General features: G+C 38.4%; 3 protein-coding genes across 4 annotated transcripts; all 3 read left to right on the forward strand.

Annotated features, from left to right (window-relative positions):
• Window positions 1–5,262: 5,262 nt before the first annotated feature.
• On the forward strand, window positions 5,263–9,809 carry AstCC (Allatostatin double C). Of its 2 annotated transcripts, none has more exons than XM_011311248.1 (4): window positions 5,263–5,379; window positions 5,864–6,027; window positions 8,656–8,823; window positions 8,998–9,809. In XM_011311248.1, the coding sequence occupies exons 2-4, from the start codon at window positions 5,878–5,880 to the stop codon at window positions 9,082–9,084; spliced, it is 405 nt and encodes a 134-aa protein (XP_011309550.1). In that variant the 5' UTR covers window positions 5,263–5,379; window positions 5,864–5,877; the 3' UTR covers window positions 9,085–9,809. The 2 variants fall into 2 exon arrangements, with proteins under 2 accessions (XP_011309550.1, XP_011309551.1); XM_011311249.1 differs by having other exon boundaries at window positions 5,263–5,361.
• A 525-nt stretch (window positions 9,810–10,334) lies between these two features.
• On the forward strand, window positions 10,335–15,367 carry LOC105270366 (lysosomal alpha-mannosidase-like). The gene is made up of 10 exons (XM_011311250.1): window positions 10,335–10,519; window positions 11,015–11,117; window positions 11,441–11,522; window positions 11,636–11,821; window positions 12,147–12,352; window positions 12,500–12,636; window positions 12,835–12,968; window positions 13,094–14,738; window positions 14,801–14,950; window positions 15,066–15,367. The coding sequence occupies exons 1-10, from the start codon at window positions 10,397–10,399 to the stop codon at window positions 15,288–15,290; spliced, it is 2,991 nt and encodes a 996-aa protein (XP_011309552.1). The 5' UTR covers window positions 10,335–10,396; the 3' UTR covers window positions 15,291–15,367.
• Window positions 15,368–15,430: 63 nt separating this feature from the next.
• On the forward strand, window positions 15,431–17,780 carry LOC105270391 (uncharacterized). Its single transcript, XM_011311284.1, has 4 exons — window positions 15,431–15,789; window positions 15,870–16,664; window positions 16,764–17,195; window positions 17,368–17,780. Exons 1-4 carry the CDS (start codon window positions 15,441–15,443, stop codon window positions 17,778–17,780), a joined length of 1,989 nt encoding a protein of 662 aa, XP_011309586.1. The 5' UTR covers window positions 15,431–15,440.
• Window positions 17,781–17,804: the final 24 nt, after the last annotated feature.

The following is a 17,804-nucleotide window of genomic DNA, read 5'->3' on the forward strand; positions in this document are numbered from 1 at the left end:
ACAATTCCCTGATGACACCTGGAAACATAATTCTCTCTACCATTTGATCCTTTCGTAACTGCCTCATCTAGTTTAAATTATGTAAGGCTGCTTCGCGAAGTTGTACGCAAGGAGGCAGGGATGAAGGGAGAATTATAACTCATCAAATAATAAAAATGTGAGATTTTCTCAGCCATCCTTTATTACTGGATACAAAAATTGTGGGTCTCCGGAGATTTTCCACGATTGGACATTGTTACGAATATTTTCACTTTGGTGGAGCAGCGAATCGGGAGTGCACCCCGAGGATTAAAAAAAAAAGGAAGAAGAATAAATAGAAGAATAAGTAAGTGACTCACAAATATGAAATAATGAAGTTTTATCAGAAAAATAATTAAATTATTTCTTTTCTTCTCATTCACGGTATAAATAAATTTGAAGAAATTCATTGAAATTTTCTTATGGATTTGAGGAAAAAATGGCGTATGGAATGCGGATTAAAGGACGAATTAATTGAGGTGCAGGAGAATCACAGTGAGACTCATGTCAGCGAGGAAAGGCATCTAATTGCAATGTTATTTTCATGTCACGTGAATACACGCAAATCCACAGTAATCCCTGAAATCGTTGCCATCAGTTGGTGCATGTCTTTCCCAGAGAAACAATTTTCACCGTACATTTGAACAATCTAATCCTCTGTCAGCTTCGAAATTCGATACATTGTCCACTGGTATCTCACAGAAGCCCTGAAAACTGATCGCTGATTGCACCTCTATGATGACAGTCCAAGTAATGACGTTAACAAGCAGATGATTTTTTTATTTTATTTGCAAACGTTATCTAATCATTTGAACTCTCCGCCAAATTTCGTGGACCTGAATTTTCAATTTTGGAATAACAATTCATGAGTAATATTCATGAGCATAAAGAAAGAATTTCTCTATTTATTTTTCAATTTTCAATAGTTATATTATCGTTTTTTTTTATTATCGTAACCAACATCTTGCAGGAAAAAGTTTTGGATTGAAATATTTGATATTGATATCAAAGAGTTTTTTTTCCAGAATACTTAAGTGGATTGCAAATGGTTTTTTATTTTCCTTTTTTTTCATGTGTACTGTCGAGAATTTACTGAAATTTGAGTTTAAAATTTATAATTAAAATTCAGAGATCAATGGAAATTTGAAATTAAAATTAGAGAGTCATTAAACATCAAATGGAATTCCATTTCCGAGAGATTGAAAATTCGGATAAATGATTGTCTGAAATTCAAGTGGAAATTTAATATAAAAAAAATTGGTTGTACGCATCGAATGGGACGTAACAATCTGAAAACTCTCGGGAAAGCGTAATACGTCGACTTGACTACTGAATAAAATGGGGGAAAATTGTAGTATTTCCCCTATCTCGGGGATTTTCCAAAATCTCTTTAGTCCATTCAACTGTATGTATTCGTAAAAAAAAACCAGTCTTCACTGGCTTGCCATTTCCTCCCCTATCATAAGGGTGAAACTTTCATAGACCTCAAGCTCATCATCTATCCTCTCATCACCAGGGCTAAGTCATCTCCAGTATTCCCAGTGTACAATATCGCACTTTCGTTTCGGTGGGAACCCCTAAATTTCGTTACTTCAATAATTTATGAGTGCACACGGGTTTTCCGGGGAGGGAAGCACGTATTTCCACGAAAACTTTGCTCACGAATTCAAATACTATATTCGCATGAGCTAATACCACGACAGGTCATTAGAATACATTTTCCATACCAAAAAATATGGAGAAAAATATTCCGTTCAAATGACGGAAAAATTCACGTAATCCGCAGTAAAAAATTATTCCCCTGAAATATTTCTGCGAATAGGAAACAATAAATCTTAGAGGTTCAATTAATTATCAGGTAGAATGAAAATATTCTCGACTTTCTCAACAGATTTAACCGAAGAAGTCGAACTTCACTAAAATTAATTTGCCAAGCTGATGAGAAAATTTTAATAACATTTTGTTCTATCATATTTTGAATTATTTTTTCGCTCATTAATATTTTTAAGAAATTTTACGGCCTTTTACGAAAAAAAAAATTGATGATGGTATTAATAATTATTAATAAATTCTTATAGTTAAGCTTTATATGATATGAACCCCCCACAACCTCGATCAGTAAAAAAGATCAAAGAACGCATACAAATTTAGTGTTTAGCTTTGGTGATATTATCCTCAGATTACAGTAGATCGGATTGTCATCGGGATATTTATCTGATAAGTCTCGCTCAGCCGATATAGAGCCTCTCAAAGCGGTTCAGAGTGACTTTTTTACCCGACTGTCGATAAGATCATACACCGGAGCTTGCGACATGCTTTCTCCTTCGGATCCTATCAGCAAGCCCTTCATAATCCCGAGGAAAAAAAAAATTGGGTGAACAGGGTAGACACATCGTCCCCTAATTTTTTTGCTCCGGATATTGGAGAGTTGATGAGGGGGTGGTCAAAATGTGTTCGTAAGATAAATATTTTTTTTGTAACACGTTTTAATTGGATAATATCGAAAAAAAACACTTGGAGAAAATAACCTCCGGTAATTTATATTGGAAATATTTTCAGAGAGAAGAGAATTCTAAATTTGCTGTTCCACTTGATTTTTCTACAAATAGAGAATTCTTTTTTCTAGGGAGAAAATGTGATTTTCAGAGAAGTGTAACATGACAATTTTATTAATTGACGAGAAACGTTGAGACAATATTTAAAGGTGTACTAGTAAATCACTCGTTTTTTGTAACGGATCGAGTTGAAAGGTCAGCGGGTGGTTGAGTGCCAAAGTACTCTTGAGAGTTTTTCTCCCTGTGTTATGGATTTCCCTCATAGTTTTCCTCAATTTCCCATCGGCTTTTCGTTGTCCGGGTGTTTCCATCACCCCTGTTTTGATTGACTTTCAATGTAGTGTGGGTGATTTTTGTTGTACCTTCCCAGTCAACACCACGGATCCACAGTTGTTTAACTTGAATAATATTCTTATTCTCGCTCCACCGGACGTCATTTCTCTCTCGATTCTCAGTTGATGGTTTATGGCGAGAGAAATTTACGGCTGTGAAACTATTTCAGGAATGGATATGGTATCAATAAAGAAAATCATAAGAAATCAACGTCATCGCATTTATGGGACAAACAGATAATAAAAAGATCATTCATTTTTTAAATAAATATCCAATAAGTGCCTCTCACTAAATCGCAGTAATTGACTTCTGGCGGAGCGAGGTCCTTTTATTTTTCATTTAATCATCTCATTATCGATTGCTATAATGGTCAATTAAAATTAGAATTTTCCTCGTGATTCCTGGGATTCGTATTTCCTCCCAATAATATTATTTTTCTAGACTTTAAGGGGAAAAATAGGGGCAGCCCTAGTGCTTGGTTAAATTTTACTTTTGTAATTGACCTTTTCACTCATCAAGAAAACTCATTACAAAGCTGATTAACGCTCCCACGTCTTTCACCAAAGTACCTGACGTCCGTTTTTCACTGAAGGACAATACACTGCATAACGTATTACTCGCTAATTAGTGTCTTAGTACGTGACGGCGGGATTTTCCAGAGCCTTTGAATTCCTTTAATTAAATCGAGCCGCACCTGTTGCCCCAGTGATTTTTCTCCTTTCATCGGCAACTCCTATGGCCTCTTTCCACCTATTGATAGCCCTCCATTTATCATCGAAGACGGATAAGTTATCACCGGGCACTGATGCCTAAGTTTATTGAGCCCATGTTAGATATAAACAAAAAGTTGATGGGTAATTATCGATATTTTAGATGGATCATGAGTCTCAATGAGTCTCGGAGGAATGCCCTGTAAATGGGAATCTAGGTACATGTCATTTCATGTATATAATATACAATGGATTATATTTATCAGCTTTTTTAATTTATCTGAAGATATTTTAGAGAAAGATCGGGAAAGAACGAGGGAAAATATTTATCACTCAAGAAAATTGAAAAAGTTTTGGAATTGTTTTATCTCGAATGAATCTCTATAGATTGATGTGGTTACCCTCGGGGTAATTAGGATTGCCATAAATTGTCCTCGAATAATGTTGACAGACTTTAAATGGGTACATTACGGTGGGGAATCATCAAAGAGAACCATTACTCAGTTTCGAGTCAGCTGTGCGCACTGGATTATTGTGGGGTGAATCTCTCGGATTTATCACTTCCATTTGGGAGGAGAGGAAACAGGTGCTTTCATAATTTTCGACCGGAGACATTCCAAATACCACGTAAATCACTTGAATCACGCTGAGATATTGACCTGTACTACTTGTCACGGAGATTTCATCCGTTTTTTTGAGAAGGGGATCATCGGCTTGGGATTTTTATTAATCTAGCTGAATATACAAGAAAAATCTTTCAATCAGTGGTATGTGAAAAAAATAATATCGTTGAATAAAAAAATTATTTCATTAAAAAAAACATTTATCACAAATTATTTTCTGAGGATTATGGAAAATGAGGAAAATTCGGGGTTCAATTGAAAATTCATAGCTTTTTGTATTGACTTGTACTACTCGTCACACAGATTTCACCTGAAAAATCCATTTCATTTTTCAATTTAACAATTTCGGAAATATTCTGGTTCTTCCGTAATTAATCATGAAATGGCCATGATTTTATCGATGGAGATACTTCTATATTATATATTGGCACGCATTTTTAAAATATATAATGTATATCCTGTTTGTTCGGACAGGCAGTGTCACCTTCCAAACTCAGTCTCATATTCACGGAGTGAAGAACTAAGGTCTAGTTCAACTGCAACCGGACAGGGTGTAATGAACGTTGTTACCTAACTCCCATAATTCTGTGTTAACTAATAAAAGCTTGGGGATGTTGAAAAAATTTACTTCTCCATATGCTGGTTTCCCACATTAATTCCTCCATTTGCTGTCAACTTTTCTGAATTTCCTAGGAATCATTAAAAATCGTGGCTATTTATTAAACAATTATTCAGATATATTTATAAAAAATACTGCATAATTCAATCGATCATTTCAAGCAATTGCCGGAATTGGTAATTGTTTATTGTTTCGTCGGCGGTGAATTCGGGCAATTGTTTAATTGGACACTGGTTGAAAAGGCGTATGTGGTAATAAATATTTTGGTAACTGTAATTAATAAATAAATCAGGAAAAAATCAGGAAAAAATGAGCGCTTGCGCGTAAACCACCCCTGGGGGGTGCTAACTGAAGTATATAGGCAGGTGGTACTCTACTTCACGCATCACATCGAATCTCAACAATGCTGTTGAAAGCTGTAGTCAACTATTCCATGTGAATTTACCGAAAGATATCTTGAGAAATACTGGAATTACTGCAATCGGTTCATCGCGTGATCACTCGTACGATCAATTGATTTGGTGATGATAAAAATCCTTTTAATATCGATTTTTCATGGGTGCGTGAAGTTTTTGGAAAACATCTTCTACGCGGATAATTATTTTTACGGCAATTCCTACCGATTTGTTTGCAATTTATAATAAATTCCGGAAATCCAGAATTTTTAATTGATTCAGTAGAAATTTCATTAATTCAAATAATTTAATTTAATACTAGTTTTATCCAGGAAATTTTGCATTGAAATTTCCAACGCAATTTTGTTTCATCAGTTACAGAATTTTTGGTTTCGTATATTTTTGGAAATTTTAAAGAAAAAGTCGAATTTTTACTCAGCGATGGAATAATTCATTTTTTAACGGCCATGCTAGGTTTCAGATGAATTTTCAGGAATATTTCGCGGTGACTTCATGTTCTGATTTTTGGAATTTAATTTAGACATGTTTTCCAAAAACTGATGTGAATGAATATCCTTCAGATTTATTGATGGTAAATTGACGCACACAGAAATTGTTAACGACATGACGATGTCGTTGGTGACAGTTATTTTTATGGTGACCCTCATTGTCACCACAACTGTTGCCCGGGTGCTCCCGAAAAGGAGTTTATCGGATAATCTCTCCGAGTCATACGACTACGAGGATTACCCGGGAAAACAAGAACAGTATCCGGTAAGTTTATCACTCTTTTTTATCCCAGCACCTAATTAAATAATCCTGGTTCATCATGAAGAGAGAAAAAACACTTTTCGTATTATTTTTTTCACTTCATTGTTATATTTTTCAATCTTCAATATTTTAATCCAAAAATTTATTTCTACTCCACGCACAATTCTCTGAAAATTATAAACAATCGGTTTAATAATTGGCTTATAAAAATAAATATAAAAATGAAAAATCGAAATTTATTAATTGTCCGATAATTAATTTTCTAAAGATTTTAACAGGAAAAAAATAATAATGGGATACTTGAAAATTCCTATAATTCCTGGTGTTAAAGTTTGCCGGTGGATAAAATGATTGAAGTTCCATACAATATTAAATTCTTGGCTATCACTCCATCGGACTTTCACACCAAACGAATAAAAACCGATATAGAATTGTGTGCAAGCTGCAGTAAATAACTTTACCGGGCAATCCGGCCTCGGTAAACTTGGCATTTCCGTTAAACTGCCTTACACATCGCCTCTCAATTATTCACAAGTTCTCGTGTTATCTCGTCGACGCCAAGATAGAACTCCCTGTGAGATTGTTCGATTAATTATCGTTCACTCATTCATCTCATCAAACTTCCGCAAAATAACAGGTACTCTGGATGTTTTCAGTCACTTGCTCGACGCCTCCAACTGTGCATAAATGTTTTGTTGCGTGACAAGTAAATATCATTGATAAAAAATTGTTTGTCGCATGTTTATCCGCACGGAGAAAAACAATTTTCATGAAAATTGCAATAAAACTGATATAAAGCATTCGCTAATTCGGAAATAGAGGAATTCTCATTTTTTTTTTCATGGATTTTTCAGTTCATCATTTTTTTTATCTAGTCTTCCAATCGAAATGCTAGGGAATTTTCAATTTCAGCCTTCACTTTCCCTATGTCTACAGAGAGAAAAATTGAATGGGCACTGGAAATGCTTTTGCTAGTCGATTCTATTCACTGATTCCATTAGTTTGGCGCGAATTTGTTTAGCGTCGTAGCTTTTTCGAATCAGGAAAATTCAATAGAAAACAATCGAGCATTCGGTGTTGATACATCTAAACTACTTCCCATGAAACTCAATTTATTATAATTATTCGAAATAAATCATCCACTTGGAATTTGAATTATTCAGCGACTTGCGCGAAATTTTTCAGTGTGAAATTTTTCATTACGTAAAAATTCAAGTTCGTCGTGTAATTTTTCACTGAAAAGTGTGAGGCGTAAAATTATGAGAGTTTTCTGGTAATATTTTCTGAACTTTTCCCCTCGTGGATGTGACATTGAGCTTCGGGTCGTCTGGCCACCACCTCCCAGCAATTGCATTTATTATCGGGATATGTTCCTGGAATAATTCGATGAGACGATAATTGGCGGAATGGCGCTTACCGCTGCCGATCCAATAATATTTTTATGGTCTGGTGGAAATCAAAGTGTAATCCCGTTGACTCCGGAATATTACTCCTACGGAGAAGAAATAATCTGTGCCGTATTCACCGATGAGATCCTCTTATGAAACGAATTCTTTTGAGGGCAAAAATCGCCTCCTGCGACAGCAGCTTTTCCCTTATCTCCGCTATTTATTATTTTTCGGCCATTGTCATGTTGATGATGGCTCGTATCCCACATCATCAATATCTGCGCTGCGCAATATTTACAACACAATATTTATGCGCATTTTCATATCAACATTTCTGCTTTTTTTTTCATAAAAAATTATCTTGCGTTATTGATGAAAAATTATATTCAAGCTGGAAAATACATGGGATATTTTTTATATTAAGGGAGGTTGAATGTTATATTTGTAGAGCTCTTGATGTTTGATTTGTTAACGATTTAAATTCAATTTTTCCACGACTCCATAGATGATTTACTTCGTAATGAAATTGTGTTGACCATAACGCAATGAATTTCTGTATTTACCTCCGGTCCAAGACGTCTCCATTGGGAAATCATAAAACCTGCAAAACCAATCCTAAAAAATATTAAACAAACTCACTTGCGATTGTTTACAGTCTGTTTTTATTGCAAAGCCCCTGTGAATTACAGATGATTATCGATATGAATTCTCTCAGTAATGATAACTCAAGGAATTTTGTTTTTACCGCAAAAAAATTATAAATTTCATAGAGCCTTTATGAAATCGTAACAATTTAATTATTTTTTACTCTCTAAATGGCATCAAGTATTTATTCTGCAAATTAGTTCATCAATCCATTCAATGTCATTAAAAAAAAGAGTGCGATAATAATTTCGAGATCGGGAATCTCGATTGCACTTGACAGAACATCATCTACGACCGGGATCATTATTTTTATCGTTTATTCATCAGTCCCCTGGCCTCCTGCAATTATCCTTGTTTTTCTCGTCCCGACGGAGAGCAAATCACTCGGAAAAATTGAACGAGTCGATATTTCGAAGGCTTTAAACACGAGTCGTTGAAGATAAAATATAATATTCCACTGACTATATCCGAGGAATCAGCCAATTCCTCTCAATAAACCGAAAATAATTGCTAAAATAATTTCCACGTTATCCGAGCTATTTTTCATTTGGAGACATCGATTTGCGAATATATACCGATAAATCCACCCGATTTTCAGGTAGCAACGAAAAGGGCGGCCCTCCTCCTCGACAGATTAATGGTAGCCCTCCAAAAAGCTGTTGATGAACAGGGAATAGGTGATTCACGAGGTGGAAGAGATATTCTGAGGTCTAAATCGCGACTGGGAGGTACCATCGGATCGCAATCAGGACCGAGTAAATCCGGGGTACGAAGGAATCACTAATTACATCCCCTGGAGAATTGTCTTCCAAAAAAATTATTTATCTCGTCAACTGATTTATTAATCGAGGATGCTGTTAATATATTGAATATTACCATTGGATCTGGCGTCATTGATGGATAAATTGGACATCAAAGAGTTTAATTATTGAATTTTCAGATGGATTTGCAGAGACGAGGACCTGTCAACGGCAGCGTCTACTGGCGCTGCTATTTCAACGCCGTCACATGCTTCAAGAAGAAGTGATAGATTAAAATCTAGGTGCCAAACGACTCCTCAGTTCTTTCATCATAATCGGCTATCTTGTCAACCTCGATACTACTCTCCGGCGCGTTTTTCCTAATTAATACTCTGACATTAACTGTACTGGAAGTTCGATTGACATCGGTAGCGAAGCGGTAACACAAGTTCAAGCCGATTCTCCAGGAATCCACGGGAGATAGCGCGATTTTTGTTAAGACCTTTTTTGTGGAGCTCATTGAGAGCTACAGAAATGGTTATTACAACAATTTTCATATCTCCTGAAGTTTCGGAGATATTCTTGATGGACGGGGCTTACCACTTCACTTCGATTCTCAAAACGAAGAAGTCTTCCCAATTTGTTTATCGTAACTCTTTAAACTCCGAATGGTAAATATGTAAACTATTTTTGCTAACCGATATTAGTCCTCACTGACATGAGGATGAGGATTTTATTATTTATGTGACAGTCTCCCTAATTAATTTATTAATTTCCGAATGGGACTAGGATCGTGAAATATGGTAATATCAATAAATAACAGACAACTGTTAATACATGTATAATTGGTAAATTCTTGAAGAAAAATATGAGCACAATTATTGACTGCACTGCATCTTATATTCTCAATTATTAATTCAGTTATTAAAAATAACCATAAGAAGACGCTGGAAAATTTCCAAACGCATAACAATATTCCGTGAGAGTTTTTATACATATTTCATTTCGAGAGGCGGAGGAATAAAATATATCTACTTATGCTTGAATAAAACGTTTTTTTTAAATCAACGCACGATTCCACAGTTCTCTACTCGGTTGCTGACCACAAAGCCCTTCTTCTCGTTTATCGAGTTACAGAACTTGTCAAATGACTTTACCACATTTTCTAAAAGTGCAACAGAATATTCCCGAAGTAAAATAATTACCTACCAGCGAAGTGCACTAGTCCGTGGATTTTTAAATTGAGACAACGCTTTTATCCTAGATGAAAAATAAAAAACTGATACCCCGGTGGGTATCAATTTTATATTGTGGGTAAAAATGATTTTTTCTTTTCTGAGTATCAATGAAAAGCCACTGAGATGCTTCCGTTTGAATTCCACTAACCCAGATCGGTTGTTATGTTCTCTTATCGGCGATTTTTTATCAGCCATCATGACGATCAACGCTCCCTGATAAATAAGTATCTGACGAAATACCCGTCGATTCACAACTCTACCATATCCTCATACCGAGCTATGATCAGCACGCGTATAAGAACATTAGTCGTCTTGTCTGACAAGTCAGTATCGCTTGATTCTCGAAGGCGAAGTCATTATCATGGCCATGTACACACGTCCATTCAGTGTTCTCCTCGTGTTGTGTTATCTGTTCACGTTGATTCGGACAGGAATTGTCCGGAGGACCGCCGAAGGCACACCAGATCGCACCTGTGGTTACACCGTAAGCTCAACAGCTTAAAATTACCGAATCACATTACCACACGAGTGAAAAATAGTACAAGAGAATGAAAACCGATTTCTCCCAAGGATTCATTTACTCGAGATAAGTATGTATTTTTTCAAAAAAATTATTTCTCCAATTGAGTGATTCCCGGGCCATTCCGATTAGCTTCCGATAATAATCGTCGTATTGCTTTCAAAAATGATTGCGTAGCACACGTTTTCGGATAAAATCCACTGATTATTATTCATGTTTTTTCATAATTCCGAGAGATTGATAATTATTGCGAGAGTTTATTCGAGGTCATGACCAACATAATCATCCTCTAGAGAATATGATTGTTATTATGGACACCTGGAGCTGCCTCACCTGGAGAAATTAAATTTTTATGAAAACACGTACTTCTCCGAAATTAATAAATTGTTGGCGGAATTTTTCTGCTCAGTGCACGCCCTGAAAAAATTTTTCACTAATGACATGATTTGTATTACACAGGGCTGTCCAAAAACTCATCCGGAAAAATTGAACGTTCATCTTGTTCCGCATTCGCATGACGACGTGGGATGGCGGAAGACCATTGACCAGTATTTTTACGGATGTAGGACAATTTTTTTATCAATAATCTCAAAAAAAAAAATTTTCATCTGAAAAAAGGAGAAATACCCCAGAAAATTCCGAATTCCGTGAACTCCTCGAATAATAACATCAAATTCCGTTTATTGACGAAATAGTATCTTGAATAATTAATCAACAATGAGTGACTTTCCCCAAAAAAATAATTGAAAGACACTCGTAAAATTTATTACAACCCGATAAGGTCAGGTGACAGTTAATAAATGATGAAAAAACGTAGTAATGACGATTGCCCCTCGTTATCATTAGCTATTCCAAGTATTTACCTCACAATATAATTATTTGAAGCCCGACAAGAAATACAGATTGCGAATGTCCAATCGATCATCGATACGGTGATACAGGCGCTGAGGAAAGACCCTGAAAGAAGGTATAATTCAATCGTTATCGATCCACTGATTACCGTATTTGATGAGTCATCAGGGCCATTGGGGGCTGATAAATGGGTAATTGACGGCTACATGACACTTGTCTGTTCCGAAGATTCATTTACGTTGAGACGGCATACCTATGGAAATGGTGGAACCTGCAAGATGCCGAAGTTCACGACGAGGTGAAGACGCTCATAAAGGAAGGACGACTGGAGATCATCGGCGGTGCCTGGAGTATGAATGACGAGGCCACCACTCATTACCAGTGTATCATCGATCAATCCACTTGGGGATTCAGGTACATCATCTTCAATATGGAGATAAATATTCAGTAGATTGACAGGAAAAAATATATATTATGAATTATTTCTCGTTTGCGGAATTTATGGGCGATTCTGGTCGGCCTCCGATAATTATTATCGTATTTCTTTAGAAAATTATTATGTCGTATCATGTTATTACTATTCATTTTCTTGAAACACTGAATTTTCGATGCAATATTGATAACTTGTCAGAACGTTTGTGCCTCGGCATAATCAATGTAATCATTTTTTAATTCTCTGTTTAGTGAGCGGGTGTTTAATATTTTTTCTTGGGATTTTTCCTTTATTTATCATTTTCAGACGATTAAATGACACATTCGGGGAATGCGCGAGACCGAAAATCGGTTGGCAAATCGACTCCTTTGGGCATTCGCGGGAGCAAGCATCTCTCTTCGCTCAATTTGGATTCGATGCGATGTTCTTCGCAAGACTCGACTGGGAAGACAAGGAACAACGCTTGAAAGAAAAAACCGCGGAATTTGTGTGGAGAGCGAGTCCAAATCTGGGTACAGACGTTCGTAAACCTGTCTCCGTGAAAAATAGTTGTTAGAGAAAATTTTCCAAACAATTCATTCAATACTGACAACTATTTTTCATCCCAATTATTGCAATGGAACTGTCTTTTTCTTAACAAATGTAATATCCATTACTAGGTGAAAAAGTGAATTTATTCTCAGTGGCATTATATAATCATTATAGTGCACCCACTGGCTTTTGCTGGGATATGCTCTGTGAAAATTTGCCATTAGATGATCAATCGTCGAATGGCACCAAAAATACTGAGAATAAGGTAATGTATCGAATTTTATGATACAGAAATAAAAAGATCCTAATTACAAGGGAAAAATCATTGCATGAAATGAACACAAGTATTTTTTACACAAGTAAGCACTTGAAACGCGCGATTCTTTTCGTGATTTTTCTCTTGAATCAAGGATTTTTTTTCTCTCTGCGGATACAAGGAAAAAATTGGGGATTTTCTCATCAGATCAATCGATTCTACAACTACGTGATGAGACAAGCGTCGCATTACCAGACGAATAACATAATTCTGACGATGGGAGACGACTTTCACTATCAGCAGGCGGAGATCTATTTCAGTAACATGGACAAATTGATTAGGTCTGAAATAATCATCAATTCATATCAATGTCCATTGAATTTTTATTCATGATTATTCATGAAATTTATTCTCAATTAATTTTTAATAGCCGATAATTTTTTATTTTTATTCCTATACCTCGAAGATATACAAACGAACTCTACGGCAAGGAAATTAACGTCTTTTACTCAACGCCTTCGTGCTACGCAAAATCCTTGAACGAGGCGAATAAGACTTGGACGACAAAGTCCGACGACTTTTTTCCATACAGTCACAACGAGCGCTCCTTCTGGACGGGTTACTACACCTCCAGACCAACGCTGAAGCATTTCGAAAGACTGGGGAACAATCTCCTTCAAGTAGTGAAGCAGCTGTCGGTCATGTCCCATCACCCAGACAGCGAGAACCTGCAGATCTTCCGAGAAGTGATGGGAGTGATGCAGCACCACGACGCGATAACCGGCACCGAGAAGCAGCACGTGGCCGAGGACTACGCCAAGTTCTTGCACGAGGGAATAACTCAAGGGGAAGCTCTCGCCGCCAAGTCCCTGTCTCAATTGTCTTCCAAGAACGAAAATACGAACGAACCCTTCAAAACTTGTCTATTACTGAATATAAGTGCATGCGACCCCTCGGAGGCCTCCTCCACGTTCATCGTGACCCTCTGGAACCCCCAGAGCCATCAGGACTCACCGTACATTCGACTTCCGGTCATCGGAAAGGGTTACGTCATCAGGGATCCCCTGGGAGCAGAAGTTCCTCATCAATTGATTCCAGTTCCAGTTACAGTTTCGAAAATTCCCGGACGCAATAGCAGCGCCACTCGAGAACTCGTATTTCGAGCCTCTGGGATTCCCCCGCTTGGCTACAAGTCCTACCACGTAACGCGACGAGAGGGCGAAAATGTCTTGGATGAAGTGACTCCAGAGGCCGATGTCACGTCGATAGGAGTAAAACACAATATCTCAGTCCATGATAACGGAAATGTCATAATCGAATGGAAAAATCAGGATCTGAGGGTCATTCAGTCTATGAATTATTACAACGGGGGTAAAAGATACTTTTCCTCCGGAGCATATCTCTTCCGCCCTCAAAATTCATCTGCCTACCCCTGCAATTATACTGGCACCTACAAATTTTATCGGGGATCTCTCGTCGAGGAGCTGCACCTTACGGTCAACGATTACGTCAGTCAGGTGGTGCGGGTTTATGATGGAGAGGAGAGGGTTGAGGTCGAGTGGATGGTTGGTCCCATCCCTGTGGATGATGAAGTGGCGAAGGAAGTGATCGTCAAGTACTCGAGTAATCTTGTGACCAAGGGGAATTTTTATACCGACAGCAATGGTCGGGAGATGATGAAGAGGGTGAGAAATTCAAGGCCAACGTGGAATTTGAGTATTTTACTGGAGCCAGTGGCATCGAATTACTACCCGGTGACGACGAGGATCTCGCTGCTGGATGAGGGAGGAAAAATGAGGCTCAGTATTTTGAATGATAGGGCACAGGGGGGCAGCAGTATCAATGATGGTGAGCTGGAGCTTATGCTGCATAGGAGACTTCTCAGGGATGATCAGCTTGGGGTTGGCGAGCCGCTGAATGAACAGGCTTTTGGCACTGGAGTCGTGGCCAGGGGGATACACTACCTCGTGGGTAGCAATATGGAGGAACGTGATGATGCTGCTGGCAAGGAGAAGACGCTCATGAAAAATCTTGCCCTGAAACCTTGGGTTTTCATCACTCCAGTGGAGAATGTCGTCTTCGAGGACTGGAAAAAAGATCATCAGATGGAGGTAATTAATTATTTTTTTTTACGTTTAATTACTTTATGATTACACCATCTCCGTGGGTTTAGTTCAGTGGATTGAACTCCAGACTACCGCCTAGCGTTCATATTCTCACGTTGGAACCCTGGAAAGACGGACAGATTCTACTCCGGCTGGAACATATTTTCGAAATTGATGAGGCGACGGAGTTATCCAAGTCTGTCCAGGTCAACCTTACGGTGAGATTTCTGTTTTAATGAACGTTTGAAAGAATTCATATTTTTTTTTTTTGGAAATTCCAATTCCATCGACTCCTGCAATTAATTTTAATTATTTGCGCTAACAATTCTTTAGGATCTCTTCGCGTATTTCACAATCAAAGAAGTTAGGGAGACAACTTTAGGAGCGAATCAATGGATCGAGGATATGCGTCGTCTGAAGTGGGTGATCCAATCAAATGAAGTTCCTGATCAACTTCAGGAGAGCGTAACTTTGCCAGTAAATAACGGAACAATTGCGATTCTCTTGAATCCAATGGAAATTCGTACGTTCATCATCTCGATTGAACAGAAATCCTGAAAGAACAGAATGAAAATTAATTTAGGTCAATTTTTCCCGATATTCTTGTAAATAAAATATGAAATAATTGAAGCTCACTCGTTTTGAGAATACTTTCCGTTTTACCTAACCCTCTCACAAACTTTCTCTCAAATCGGGGAGTGATTGCCGATGGAAAATGACACCTGGGCGCAGACATTGTTCACGATCACTCCAGAAGAGGATGGCTATCTCCGGGAGATCACTGATGAGACTGTTATATCAGCCCCAGAGGATCTCCCACTCGTTTTGGATACTGAAAATATCGCGTATAGGGAAACCCTCGTGAAAATTACCCGAGACTTCGTAGATCCGCGTGAGCTCGAGAAAACTGAGTTTCAGGAGTCAGAATGTCAGACGTACATGAAGGGAATTCCAAAGGTCGAGTACGTGATTTCCCACCAAGATGAAGCAAGTCAAACCCTCTTCATCGGAAGAAACTGTCCACCACCTCCTGGACAGACTGCGAGGCCCGTCGTCGGTGAGTCCCCGAGATCAAAAAAAAAAATTCCGAATAAATATTGGCATTGAGAAATTTAATTGATCTCCCCTCACTCTCAGATATACTCAACAAGAAAGTTCTCCCGAAATTGAAAAAGAGTCAGCTGGTGCAAACGATAATCACAGTCCTGGAAGATCTCCCGCAGACGGCATTCCTGGAAGGCCTCCTCCAAAAAATTACGGACGAGGAACAGAACGATCCTGAACTGATGGTGAACGCCACCGAGACCGAGCTAACGAAAATCGAGACCCTGGATCTCTTGAATTTTCTCCTCGATCGTACAATCTGGATCGCTGACACCACTCCTGATGTTCTCGTCCAGACTCGCGATATCTTGGTGGAAACCAAAATAAAATACAACGAACGTCTGACGGGTTTTATGATTGATTTCGAGGGGCAGACGAATCTCTCCTTGCAGCCCGCAAAATCCACCTCGAAGTTGCTTGACGATTATTTAAAGGTCAAGCACTTCGTCGAGGATGTTCTGGAGGGGGTGATGGATTCCGGAGTCCATGATCGGATATTCGTCGACGATTTCGTTGATGAGATCATCGATAGGTGCAGTGAATTCGTTCGTCTGCCCCTGAAAGACGAGGCCATTCAGACTTTAGCCTCCGGTCGACCCTTCGACGCTAAAGATGACGAGATCCTTGAGACTCTCAGGAGATCCGTGATCGCGGACCCGGTGCAGACTACGGAGATGGTCCTCCCAATAGTCAGTCATATTTTGGATAGAGTTTCAGAAATAGTAGCGGTGGACTCTAGAGCTGCTGCACAATTTGTCGTGGACAAAGTAGTTCATAAAGCCAATGCCATCGGAAAAAAATTGTACGACATTAAAAATGCTGGACGGGGTAGGTCTGATTTTATTTTTTACTCTCAAGTGATTCTGCTCCTCGTAATAAAATCGACGGTCAATTTATTTCGTGGGTATTGTCCGATTATTTTATGAGGTCCTCCAATCGACGAAATATTCGCCCTGAGGAGACGGAAATTAATGGTGTCGATGCCGAAGAAGAGGGAAATGGAGGATGCGTCGACTCAGACGGGTCTCGCTGGAGTTCCACAAATTCGGAAATTCCAGGAGAATAAAGAAGTCGTTTGTTGCGTTTGTCCGACGAATTCCAAGTGTCGCTGGTGCTCGGAAGAAAATACACCTCCGAAAGACATGAGGCCATTTCGAACACAGGATATTTTACTTGCATACAAACCGTGCTACGTGGTGATGGATCCTGGTGATGCCACTCCGGACATGAAGCGACCGTGCGCTCAGGACCCTCCGGTTCAGATTGCATTTTCCGATCACGAGACATCGACGGAGTTGTTGAATTCTTCTGAGCGATGCTCCTGCATGATCCAAACAGAGGGCAAACTGGATGTTGCAGGTACCAAATTATCCATTGAATTTGTAATTGATTTGTTTTTAATTCATTAGTCTCTTATCAATAATTGGCAAATGATAAAAAAAAAAATTGTTCATGAAATAATTCGATTACCGAAGTATTGCTCTCTTCGTCTCATCAATTTTCGGGACATGGAAATTAAAATCAATTCCAGAATCAACAAGTGGCTGGTCCCACGTGATCGCCACAGATGCGTGGCTCCTCCCCTCGACCCCCAGTCATCAGAGTAAATCGACAATGTCCGTGAAAATATCTGAAAGCAACTGCAAGTCCACGAGATCCCAGATCCCAATCCCAAAAACTACAATGGAGGCCCTGCAGGTTCTCAAGAGTACATTCTGCAACCGCGAAACTTGTCCGGGTGTTTCCAGCATCGAAGATCCGAACCGTATGCCCCAAGAAATAGTCCCAGGAACATCGCGAAAAAATCAGAACGTCGTCTGCACGAACTACCCTCCACCAGACAGTGATGAGTGCATTTGCGATTATTTCAACGATCAAATTCAAAATAAATTGAAAATTCTGGAAATTCAATTGCAAATAAAATCGAAAAAACCTGAACGATAAATAACGAAGACCAAATATAATAAT

This window comes from Fopius arisanus, unplaced genomic scaffold (assembly GCF_000806365.1).
Source record: "Fopius arisanus strain USDA-PBARC FA_bdor unplaced genomic scaffold, ASM80636v1 scaffold00086, whole genome shotgun sequence".
Lineage (NCBI taxonomy): Eukaryota > Metazoa > Arthropoda > Insecta > Hymenoptera > Braconidae > Fopius > Fopius arisanus.

What these genes read in the sequence shown, in the direction of transcription:
- LOC105270391 (XM_011311284.1), top strand. Translation starts at nt 15,441, where the DNA reads ATGGAAAATGACACCTGGGCGCAGACATTGTTCACGATCACTCCAGAA. An exon ending in GACTGCGAGGCCCGTCGTCG is followed by an intron (nt 15,790 to 15,869) that starts GTGAGTCCCCGA and finishes CCTCACTCTCAG; the next exon opens with ATATACTCAACAAGAAAGTT. An exon ending in CATTAAAAATGCTGGACGGG is followed by an intron (nt 16,665 to 16,763) that starts GTAGGTCTGATT and finishes TTATTTTATGAG; the next exon opens with GTCCTCCAATCGACGAAATA.
- LOC105270366 (XM_011311250.1), top strand. Translation starts at nt 10,397, where the DNA reads ATGGCCATGTACACACGTCCATTCAGTGTTCTCCTCGTGTTGTGTTAT. An exon ending in CAATCCACTTGGGGATTCAG is followed by an intron (nt 11,822 to 12,146) that starts GTACATCATCTT and finishes TATCATTTTCAG; the next exon opens with ACGATTAAATGACACATTCG. An exon ending in CTGTCCAGGTCAACCTTACG is followed by an intron (nt 14,951 to 15,065) that starts GTGAGATTTCTG and finishes ACAATTCTTTAG; the next exon opens with GATCTCTTCGCGTATTTCAC.
- AstCC (XM_011311248.1), top strand. Translation starts at nt 5,878, where the DNA reads ATGACGATGTCGTTGGTGACAGTTATTTTTATGGTGACCCTCATTGTC. An exon ending in GAAAACAAGAACAGTATCCG is followed by an intron (nt 6,028 to 8,655) that starts GTAAGTTTATCA and finishes CCCGATTTTCAG; the next exon opens with GTAGCAACGAAAAGGGCGGC. An exon ending in CAGGACCGAGTAAATCCGGG is followed by an intron (nt 8,824 to 8,997) that starts GTACGAAGGAAT and finishes TTGAATTTTCAG; the next exon opens with ATGGATTTGCAGAGACGAGG.